Genomic DNA, 12,316 nt, shown 5'->3' on the forward strand with positions numbered 1-12,316 from the left:
ATTCAGAGGTGGGTAACCCTAAGCCTGCCCACCAATATGTCCTCATTATTGGCACTCTTCTAGGATATTCCACATTCATTTTTTGGAAACAAGATTTTTATTCCTAAGAGTTTAACTGTGAAGACAGATTCTCCTCCAACATGAAAAGTATATTCTTTAGCACATGATAACATACTCAGAATCCTTTTCATGGCAGTTAAGAGGAAGGAATTCAGAAGCAGATGAACACCTAAAAGATAAAGACCCCTTTTTTACACAGATTTTTAAAAGTAGGGAGCTAGAAGAAAAACAAATCGAATCGTCTCCATGCCCCTTAGAACAATAGCCTCCCTTCTTTTCCCTTGACTTTTGTTGGGGGTACCCCTTGCTTTGGTGGGCTTTACACATCCATTCAGATGAGTAAATGCCATCTTTTCTTGTCCGGCTTGAAAGAAATAGCATCTATGAACACAAGAGTGGAAGAGGCAGGTAATTAGGCTTCCCATTGTGGTCCCTCATGGCATATTCTCCCATGCAGATGCCATAGTCCCCTGCTTCTTAGTGCTAAGTGTCCCAGGGCTGAGATAAACAGAGAACCTGTGAATAGTCCCAAAAGGCACAGTAAAGAGGTGATTGACATTCAGCAGAACAACACCTTGGAAAACACATAAATTGAATGGCTGCTTAGTGGTGGTGGTGGCATTATGAGTCTGAATAATTTTTACCATAATCCTCGGATGAATATACTCCCTAGTGATGACTTTTCTGAAAGCTTCAAAAAAAAAAAGGCTTTAAAAGCAAGTTTATACTGTATATCTGGGCTTTTTTCTGCTTCTACGCATAATGTTCTTGAAACCCATTACACCATTTATAGGTGCGCCTGTTTACATGTGCCTGATAGTTCTCCTTTTAAGCAGGGGAATGAGGTTTCATTAAGTTTGTCACTGGATTATAAGCCTTCAGATCTCCATCAGATTTTTACCCAGATACAGGCCCTGAACTGGTGTGCGGATTAACCATTAAACCTGGACATGGTTTTCTATCTCTAGCCTCACTGAGGTACGTGGCAGCAGATTACAAAAACTTTTTTCAGAAAAGACTATTGTCTCACTGTGTCTCTTCTGTTAATGCTGCTTTATTTGTCACACTAGGTTTTGTCCTCAGAATTGAATATGTATGAATCACAGAGCCAAGAATATAAGTACGAGATTGAGAAACTTACCAATGAACTGCTGAATTTAAAGAAGAAATACCTTGCTCAGAAACGTAAAGAATACATTCAGAAGTAAGAATTAGTCTGGTGTTCTCCTAATCTTATTGTGCCAATTAACTGCTGATAGCAAAACAATTAGGGGCAGTCACGGAGTCACAGTAAATGACATTCTATGGGTCACTCAGTGGGTTGGTGTCAGAACAAGATAGGTGTCTCGTCTGATACTGAGACCCCCCTTGGGACCCTAACAGGGATCCATTAGTACCAGCTCACTGGTGGATCTCATGTGAAGCAGAGGAAAACTAGAGGATTGAAAGTCAGGTTTGGTTTTTCACCCCCATGGGCATTTCAAGGACACAGTGAAAGAGGGTTTGAATGCATCCTCCTATGATTCACTGATGGCAGCTATTTAAAGTAGCTGAATGCGAATTCATTTGCCAGTAAAAATCTACCCTTCTTGTAAGTCAGAATATTCCCCCGTTCCACATTTAGAAGCCAGTTCCTTGGTAGACTAAAATACTGCTAAAACTTGTACCTAATTTAGATGGGTCTGACTTAATGTTCGAGTCTAGCAACTTAATCTGATTCCAAATCGATGATGAGATTCATTAAACATGCATGTTCCCAGGTTCCATTTCCAGATATTTGGCTTCAGCAGGTTCTGGATGGGCCTCAAAAATCTGTAGTTTAATTGCTCCTCAGGTGTATTCCATGCACACCAATGTTGGAGAACCACCAATATTAACGATGTGAATTAAATGAATGTTGGAGTGGAGACTGTAGTTTCCGTGTGAGGCCAGTGTCTGGCTCCATGGCCTTTAAGCTCTTTGAATGCTCGCCATTGTCAGTAAAACATTTTGAATTTACACCCCCCCCATATATATGCATGTAGTTTTTAAAAGAAAATTTATATTTTGGAATAGGTTGTTTGTTTGTTTTTTTTTGTCTTTTCTAGGGCTGCACCTGCAGCATATGGAGGTTCCCAGGCTAGGGGTCCAATCAGAGCTGTAGCCACCAGCCTACGCCAGAGCCACAGCATTGCCAGAGCTGCATCTGCAACCTACACCACAGCTCATGCCAACACCAGATCCTTAACCCAATGAGCAAGGCCAGGGATCGAACCCGCAACCTCATGGTTCCTAGTTGGATTCGTTAACCACTGAGCCACAACAGGAACTCCAGGAATAGGTTTTGTTTTGTTCCTTTTTTTTTTTGCTTTTTCAGGGCCACACTTGCAGCATGTGGAAGTTCCCAGGCTAGGGGACGAATTGGAGCTATAGCTGCTGGCCTACACCACAGCCACAGCAACATGGGATCTGAGCTGCATCTGGGACCTACACCACAGCTCGCAGCAACACTGGATCCCCGACCCACTGAGCGAGGCCAGGGATCAAACTCACATCTTCATGAATACTAGTTGGATGCATTTCTGCTGTGCTACAATGGGAACTCCTGGAATAATTTTTGTTTGTTTTTACCTTCAGTGTTTTTTAATTTATAAAGTACATATAAGCACTATTGTCACTTTGTAATTATTAGTAAAGCAAGGTTTTTAATTTTTAAAGATAACTTTTTTTGTTTTTTTTTTCTTTAGGGTGTACCTGTGGCATATGGAAGTTCCTGGGCTAGGGGTTGAATTGGAGCTTCAGCTGCTGGCCTACGCCACAGCTATAGCAATGCCAGATCCAAGCCACATCTGCGACCGACACCACAGCTTGCAGCAACACTGGATCCTTGACCCACTGAGTGAGGCCAGGGATTTAACTTGCATCTTCATGGATACTATGTTGGGTTCTTAACCCACTAAGCCACAATGGGAACTCCCCAGAGATAAAATATTGAATCTCCAGTATCTTCTTTCCACTTTCCAGTGGGTCATTCCACTCATCTGTAGAGCTCATGCACTTCGTTCTAGAGACCAGTGATGTAGTTCAAACAGTTATAAGCTGCTGGCCTGGCTAAACAGTGAATTATCTTTCTAGAGCTAATTAACCTCCCTGCCTTGTCCCTGGGATTTGGCCTCATTTCCTTTGACCTTATTGATTCCTTGCACCACACACACAGTTTTCTGTACACAGTGCGGTGACTGACAGAGGGCCTCTGTCCTTCCCGGTGGCCCATCTACTAGAATTGTGCTGTCCCTCATCCCCTCTCCCCCAGCAGCATGCCAGCGGCTCTTTTAATGAAAGTGAATTACAGTTACATAAAATTAGGAGTTTAGTCCCTCCATTCCACTGGTAACCTTTCACCTGCTTAGTCACCGCACGTGGCTAGTGGACGCCTCACGGGGCAGCCCAGACACAGAGCTTGTCCACCACCACAGAGCATGCCATCGGATAGCGCTGCTCTCGAATCTTTTTCTTTTCTATGAATCCTCATTCTTTTTAGCCCCTCGGACCCGACTAGGGTATTGTTAGTGGTTCCATTTCGTTGGGATCCATCTAGTGAAAGGGGACAGAGAAATATGAGTTCATAGGAGAAGAACAAAAGTAAAAGATTGAGGAGCTGAAGGAAAATACACCGAGGCCAGAACAAAACTGCTGAGATGGTTGAGACTGGAAGGAAGAAAGCTGATGGGAGTCGTTAGGATGGTCTATAAATACATTAAAAAGATCATATAAAGGAGACATTATTCCCGTCAGTCAGTCTGAATCAGGCCAGAAGCATTAAGCTTAAATTCCTTCGGAGAGGAAAATGTAGGTTATTTAAGGCAAGAGAGGACAAGGTGGGGAGTGCTGCGTGCATCTAACAACAGGCAGGAGGTGGACAAGTTGTCAGAGTACTTGAAGGAATCTTCTTTGCTGGATCCACTCAAGGCGAAAGCTTTTGTCCCATTTCTGGCGGATAGTTTTCTATAATAATGAAATGAATTCTGCTAAGAGACAGCTCGATTGATTAACCAATCCTCTACAGGTTCTTTCCAAATGGTATAATTGAAAATAATCTCTGTGGATAGGCTGCTCACATATACTCTGTATAAAAGAGCAACTCAGATCATTGTTACCTTTTTGCCTTTTTTCATTTTTCCGCGAGCACCATTTTTATCATGCTCCTGACCTGCAGTCCCACCCACATGCCTTAGGCTCCCCTACTCTGGGCCCCCAGCCTGGTCTGGAGTCCGAAGTACAAGTCATATTCTTTTGCAAAAGGTAGCATTCTCTTTCCTGAGGTGAATCGTTTCTAGTTGTCATATCTAATTGTTTTTGGTCTTAGTAGTTTGCTCAATTTTTATTTTTAAAACAGGACTCCAAAGATGTTTTCCCTAAGATCTCTAATTATACAGTAGGTAATTTGCATAAGTTTAATACACCTCTGCAGAACACCCGTGTGTGTGTGTGTGTGTGTGTGTGTGTGTGTGTGTAAGTGTGGGTATTTAAAGAAAATCTATGCAGAAGATACACTCCAGAATTTAGGGTAGAACTTCCTTTACTGCCAAATGTACTATCTCCTGTATCTTCTCCAGATTTTCCTGTATCTTAAATGATATCTAATAATAACTGCTTCTTGTCTAAAGTTATATGAGGAGTTCCCATTGTGGCTCAGCAGAAATGAATCTGACTAGCATTCATGAGATTGCAGGTTTGATCCCTCCCCTTGTTCAGTGGGTTAAGGTTCTGGTGTTGCCATGAACTCTGGTGTAGTCTGCAGATGCCTGGATCTGGCATTGCTGTAGCTGTGGCTTAGGCCAGTGGCTACAGCTCCCATTTGACCCCTAGCCTGGGAACATCCATATGCTGCAGGTGTGGCCCTAAAAATACAAAAAAAAAAAAAAAAAGTTACAGGAAAATTTGTGTTTCATAAATGTCTAAGTTTGATGAAGATACCTTGTGTGTGTGAAAAATATTTATGTTTCCACTGAAACTTTGGAGTATAAACATTGATAAATGATTAATTAGTCATTATAATTGAGCCACGAGAAAGATTCTTCTGACTGATCTTTGGAAGTAAACAATGCTTTTAAAAACAGGAAGGTGGAGTTCCCGTTGTGGCGCAGTGGTTAACGAATCCAACTAGGAACCATGAGGTTGCGGGTTCGCTCCCTGCCCTTGCTCAGTGGGTTAACGATCCGGCGCTGCCGTGAACTGTAGTGTAGGTCGCAGAAGCGGCTCGGATCCCGCGTTGCTGTGGCTCTGGCGTAGGCCGGTGGCTACAGCTCCGATTCGACCCCTAGCCTGGGAACCTCCATATGCCGTGGGAGCGGCCCAAGAAATAGCAAAAAAAAAGACAAAAAAAAAAGCAGGAAGGTGATTACAAGTCAGGAGCCTCTAGTCCAGCGCTTGAGCTATAATGAGGGCTTCTGTCTGTATTTAGATTAACATTAGGAAGGCATATTTAATTGTGCCTTTGCCTAATTCTATGTGTTATCAATAACCCCTAATTAGATTTAAACAACCACCTTATCTAAAACTGAAAGCTTTGATCAAAGCAGTTTTCAGTGGATAACTCACATGAAGAACTTAACATCAAACTTAGAAGAGGAAAAAAGATAGTATGGAAGTTAACTTTCACCTCCTCTCTTACAGGAACAAGGACAGAATAGGCATGGATGATGCCTTCTCCATGGCCAAACCCACTGGCCCTCGTTTCACTGGGGGCGGATTTCCCCTCAGCAAATCATCCAAGATGAAGTCCTAACTGGAGGCTGCTATCTGGGTCCAGCCGAAGAGCTCACGTAATTCACTCTGGAACATTTTGGAGGAATCACTTTGAAATCCCTTGGATCTGACACTTAGGGAAATCAGTGCTCAGATGCCAGGATGGAAAGAAATGCAGAACTACCGTAGCCACGTACGTAAAAGAGTGATGATCTTCTCTTAGTCCACGTGGATAATAACAGAATGTAATTATATCCATTCAATGAAGCTGACCCATTGCACGAAGCAGATATTTCATCAGTACCACGCTGACTGATTTGAAATGCACTTAGACAGTCTGTATGAATGACACTTTGGATCCTCATTTCTCCATTATTGACATTGGTGCATAGATTTTTATATTTTTTTAAAAGAAATTTTTGAAATGCAGTGCATTCTTATTAAGAAGAATCTAATTACTCCTCATTAACAAGCCATTGATGCGATGGAAAAAAAGGACAAACGCTCAAGTATTTAAAAAGTGTTTTGAGGGAGTGATTTCTACATGGAATTTCTTTTCAGGCCTGGGGTATGAAAATCTATTCCAAAGAGACACACTAATAAATACTTGATCATAAAAAATAAAAAGAACCTTTGTAGAGATTTTGATCTTTGCTTTGGTAGAGTATGCAATTAAAATTTAAAACCACTGTGAGAAATATTTAACACAAGGATTTGATTCAGAGGAACAAAGGCTGTAAAATGAAGAGTTTGGGCTGGTATCCTCTGAAAGTCTGTCCTTCCTAGACCTCCCACTTGGAGAACACAGTTACACAGGACAGGGATCTGTTTGGCTTCCAGGCTGCAGGCCAACACTTTGAGTCACTGAATCCCTGGAATTTTCTTTGTTGTTGAAGCCACAATTACGTGGGCATCAGTTCAAAGTTCCCTCGTTTAGAGTGTTTGTTCAGTAATGTTATGTGGGACACTCTGGCCAACTGTCTCACAATAACTTGACCTCTGTAATTTAAATTTTTTTTTTCTTTTTATGGCTACACCTGTGGTAGATGGAAGTTCCTGGGCTAAGGGTCACATTGGAGCTACAGCTGCTGGCCTACATCACAGTCACAGCAACGCCAGATCCAAGCAGCATCTGCAACCTGTGCCACAGCTTGTGGCACGGTTGGATCCTTAACCCACTGAGTGAGGCCAGGGTGGAACCTGCATCCTCATGGACACTATGTTGGGTTCTTAACCTGCTGAGCCACAACAGGAACTCCCTGACCGCTGTAATTGCTTCACATAATTGAGGAGTAAGTAGTTCAGGGATAAGCAAAGACAGTGTAAGTGGATCATTCCATTCTTGCCACAGGACTAAGATTCCCACTGGGAGGAGCAGGAGACTTAAAGACCCCAAGGTGTTCAGATTATCCAGAGAAGTGGGATTTTAAAGGGATCTCCTGTGTTCTGCTGTGCCCCTCGGTTCACCACCAGAAGCAGACCCAAGATGATGATGACCTTGAAAGCAACTTATTATGAAGTGATCCAGGAAACATGCCATGAGTGGGGAAGTGGGGCTGGGAAGAGAAAGAGACCAAGCTAAAGTGCAGTGTCAAGCTCTATAGTGAGAGACTGGCTGGATCTTGTGGGGAGCTTTGGAGACAATGTAACCACATCTCAGAGCTGTCCATATCAGGGTAGGGAGCTGGGATATTTATATCCCTCATTCTTCTAGTCATTGATTAAGGACTTCTCTGGAGGGGTCCTTCTGGTCTTCCCTGCCTGTAGGTGAAGCAGCTCTCAGAATGAGAATGGCAGTGGCTGACTGTTGGAAGTAGAATTGGTTCAGGGCTGGAGGAACCGAGTCAGGCAGTGTCATCCTCTCTTGCTTCTTCCACATGATCCCAGTTGAGAACTGCAGGTGGAAATCCACCTGCAGTGGAGCTGGTGACCCTTTGATGATGTGTGATCATCAGCAATTTGTGTACCACACAGGAGTGTAAGGATGGTTATGTACCAGGAGGATTTTCTAAGAACACGTTAAACCTCAAGAATCACATTTCCATTTTTGAAAACCACTGATGATGTCTTCCCCCAGAGCCAACCAAATTCTGTTTAGACAAAAGTCTTTTACAGGTTTGGTAAGACAAAGCAGTTAGGAAACATGTACTGCACTGGAGGGTTCCCCATCCATCCAGGGACATTTTGAAGGATAGCCATAGCCAACATCCTTCTGCATTCTTAGTGGCTTTATCAGAAGTTCACTTCTCCAGGGAAATGGGATCTCTGATTCTTGATCTAACCAATTGTGGCAAAGACTAGAGACAGATAAATGCCAGGTTCAAATCCCAGATCATCCTAACAATTGAGTTGTTTTGAGAATTAAATGAGTAAATGTATGTAAACTTAGAACAATGTCGGGCACATAGTAATTGTTCAATAAATATAATTACAGAAGAGATACCTTATGTTTTGAAATTTGAGAATTTTGAAGAGATACCTTATGTTTTGAAATTTGAGATTCTTAGCCTCATTTAGAAGGTGGATGATGCTAAAATGTCTGGATAAAGCTAGATTTACTAATGTAATTTATAGTTAAGTATCTTGCAGAAATGCTGTGTCAGGGACCTCAGGGAAACTTCTGTATAATTTTCTTATATTGTGATCTGGGGACAGGTCCTTCACTTTCAGGAGTCAGAACTTCCAGAAGGAAAGACCTGGGAGACCTCTAGCTACTGTCTTCTTCCTGCTTCTCTCTGCATAATGGAAAAGGGTGGTCAGCCTCTGCTGATGACCTCTGATCTTGGTCCCATGAGCCCAGGTCTTGTGGGCTCTGGGAGCTGACACAACAATTCTGTAAGCTCCATAAGCTTATGTTCACATAGAGGAAGAGTGAATTAAGGCTAGAAAAGGTGGAAGCTACTGCTGCTGCCTCTCATTTACTGTACATCCTGACAGCCCAGGGTATTATAAGCAATAACTATTTAGGTGCAGGTGTTGCTACTGTAGCCACAATACAAAAATGAGCTATTAAAAACACTGAGGTTTGCAGATCATTAAAGATAACTGTGAACTCACAGTGGGCTAAGGTGCTTTTAGAATCACAAATTCGAGGTGCATTGTAAAGCAACATTAGGAGATTGTACAGTAGCATCATTTTACCCCAGGGTTTTGAGCATTTTAGAAAGAAGTCATGTTGCTAAACCAGTCATTGACTCTTGACTGGGCTGATGGGGGAGCTGGTATGTTTTCTCTGTTGCTAGAAACATGATAAAGGGAACTCACTGGTTGTTATTTGCTGATCATATCTTCTCAGCAATTGGTCTTATAGCCATGTTTTTATTGTGCTTACCTCTAAAGAAATTGCTCAGAGCAAAGGTTTGTTGCTGTGGTAAGCCATAGAGATGGAGGTACTCAGGGAAAGGCAACAACTCTCCCTGTCATGGGCTGCAATTTTGCTGTAAACATGTATCCATGGTTGATAATTATTGTTTGATTTCCTAGCTCACTCAACCAGATTCTGAAGTTTGACCTGGGCTAAGATACCCATCAGATTATGTCATGACCATACTATATCATGACTTCAGAGCAAAACGGCGTTTCAGAGCCTGTGCAATTTGAGGAAAGATTCTCTCTTAAAGATAATCAATTGTGTGGCGGTCTCATTCTACTAGGAGCAAGGAGAGGGCATTTTAAAATATTAAAATGTTAAAATAGTTTAAAAATATATCTCACTATTTTCTTCGTAGTAGATGAGAGTTATTGTTATGGCATTATCCATTTTTAACTTCTAATTCAATGCTGTTTTAGTATATCATTTCTCATATCTATTATTTAAAAGTTCCATTAGGGTTTTGTGACCCATTAGAATTTTATAACAGTATGAAAACGTGGTATCAACAGGGCATCATTTTTCTTGAAAATAGACTTTTATTAAACATAGACTTTCCCACTTATTTTAAAGTACTTGATTAAAATACAGATAGACAATGTGAAAATACGAATAAGCAAAAAGAAAAAGGGCATCAATAATCCCACCATATATTGATAACTATTGTTTTCCTGGGCTAACCCACATCTCATTCACCTGGGTTGGCGGAATCAGTTGTGGATACACACCATCTTTTCTGACTGGTTGGTGCTTATAATTCCCAACTGTTAAATATTTTGAATATCGCCCTTGAAATACTACTGTTTTTATAATTTTGAGTGTATCTTTCTAGACATTTAAAATAAGTATTTATAGATATGTTTCATTTTAAAAAATCAAAGATATAATTGAGATATAATTTACATTTAATAAAAGCACATATTTTAAGTATACAGTTCGGTAAGTTTTGACCAGTGCATATGCCCATGTAACCACGACCACAGTCACCAGACCCCCATCCCGCTTGAGAATGCCTTTATACCCCTTGGCATTCAATATTTGTAGTCTCCCTCCAGCCTAAGCAATGATGGGGTCTGCTCTTCATCGTTATATACTGGTTATGTCTTTCTTAGATTTCATATAAATGGAATCATGCAGTAGGCACTCTTTTGCACCTGGCTTTTTTTAATGCCGTAATTTTTATTTTTTGAGGTTCTCTCATGTTGTTATGTATATCAGCAATTAATTCATTTTTATTGCTGAGTAATACTCCATTATATTGCCAACACAATTTGTCTATTGATTGACCTGTTGATGGGAGTTCAGATCTTTTCCAGTGTTTAGCTATTATGAATAGAGTTGCTGTGAATGTTCATGTACATGTTTTATGTGAACAAATATTATCATTTCTCTTGGATAAATACTGAGGGATGAAGTTGCTGGATTAATTCAAGGGTGAGTGTATATTTAACTTGATAAGAAACTGCTAAACTGGTTTCCTAACTGATTGGGTCATTTTACATTCCTACCAACAATGTGTGTGGATTCCAGTTACTCTAATTTTTCTCAGTGTTTAGTATTGCCAGTATTTTTTTTTTTTTTTTTTTTTTGCTATTTCTTTGGGCTGCTCCCATGGCATATGGAGCTTCCCAGGCTAGGGGTCGAATCGGAGCTGTAGCCACCGGCCTACGCCAGAGCCACAGCAACGCGGGATCCGAGCCTCGTCTGCAACCTACACCACAGCTCAGGGCAACGCAACACTGGATCGTTAACCCACTGAGCAAGGGCAGGGACCGAACCCGCAACCTCATGGTTCGTAGTCGGATTCGTTAACCACAGCGCCACGACAGGAACTCCTAGTATTGCCAGTATTTTTTTAAGCCATTCTATTGGATCTTTCGTGATAGCTCATTGTGGTTTGAGTTTATATTTCCTGATGACTAATAATAATCATTCTTTTTTGTGGGCTTTTCGTCATTCATATGTGAAATGTCTTGAAATCTTTTGACCATTTTTTAATCTTCTTATTAGATTGTAAAAGTTGTGTATTCTGAATGCAAAACTTTGCCAGGTATATGTATTGCAAATATTTATACTTAGTCTATGGCTTACCTTTTCATCTTCTTAACAGTGAATTTGGAAGAGCAGGCCTTTTAAATTTTATTCAGGTCCAATTTAGCCTTATTTTTCCTTATGTAGTTTGTACTTTTCTTATAGTAAGTGATTTTTGCCTGTTCCAAGATGGTAATGATTTTATATCTGTTTTTATCTGTAAGCTTTATTATACTTTTAGTTTTTATGTTTATATTTATGATCCATTTAGTGTTCATTTTATGTATGGTGTGAGGTTAGAGGTTCATTTTTGTTCTATATGCACATCCAGTTGTTCAGGACCATTTACTGAAAAGGCTGTCATTTTCCATTGAATTACTTTGGCATATTTGTAGCAAATCAGTTGACTTTATTTGAATAGTTCTATTTATGAACTCTATTCTGTTCTGTAGTTCTATACCTATCTGTTTTGATAATACTAACCTTATACTAAGTCTTGAAATTTAATGGTATAAGATCTTTAACTTTTTTCTTTTTCTTTAGAAATGTCTTTATTGTTCTAGGTTTTATCCATAATTATATACAGCTTAGAATCAGCTTATCAATTTCTACAAAAAAACCTGCTGGGAGTTTGGGATTGCATTGAATCCAGGGATCAATTTGGATAGAACTGTCTTTTTTTTTTTTTTTTTTGGTCTTTTGTCTTTTTAGGGCTACCTGCCGCATATGGAGGTTTCCAGGCCTGGGGTCTAATTGGAGCTACAGCTGCCGGCCCATAAGCCACAGCCACAGCAACGCCAGATCTGAGCCTCGTCTGAGACCTATACCACAGCTCATGGCAACGCTGGATCCCCAACCCACTGAGCGAGGTGAGGGATCAAACCCACAACCTCATGGTGCCCAGTCGGATTTGTTTCCGCTGTGCCATGATGGGAACTACATTTTTTTTTTTTCATTTTAACAATATTGAGATTTTTCAGTCTGTGAACATGGCGTATGCCCCATTGATTTAGATTTTTAAAACATGAGTGACATTTTGTGGGTTTCAGTGTGCAGATATTTCACATATTTTGTTAAATTTATGGCTTATTATTCTGCAATTTCTGATATTATAAACAGTATTTTAAA

At 40.6% G+C, this 12,316-nt stretch overlaps 1 protein-coding gene across 2 annotated transcripts in view; it reads left to right on the forward strand.

Annotated features, from left to right (window-relative positions):
* Nucleotides 1–6,414, forward strand: part of CFAP58 (cilia and flagella associated protein 58) — a 118,329-nt gene extending 111,915 nt beyond the window's left edge. Inside the window, exons 17-18 of one of the 2 annotated variants that reach the window (XM_047762055.1) lie at nucleotides 1,131–1,264; nucleotides 5,716–6,414. In XM_047762055.1, coding sequence (XP_047618011.1) covers nucleotides 1,131–1,264; nucleotides 5,716–5,827 — 246 coding nt within the window. In that variant the 3' untranslated portion in view covers nucleotides 5,828–6,414. The remainder of the gene's footprint in view (nucleotides 1–1,130; nucleotides 1,265–5,715) is intronic. The other variant, XM_047762056.1, reaches the window with a different exon arrangement.
* The last annotated feature ends 5,902 nt before the right edge of the window (nucleotides 6,415–12,316 follow it).

This window comes from Phacochoerus africanus, chromosome 15 (genome assembly GCF_016906955.1).
Source record: "Phacochoerus africanus isolate WHEZ1 chromosome 15, ROS_Pafr_v1, whole genome shotgun sequence".
Lineage (NCBI taxonomy): Eukaryota > Metazoa > Chordata > Mammalia > Artiodactyla > Suidae > Phacochoerus > Phacochoerus africanus.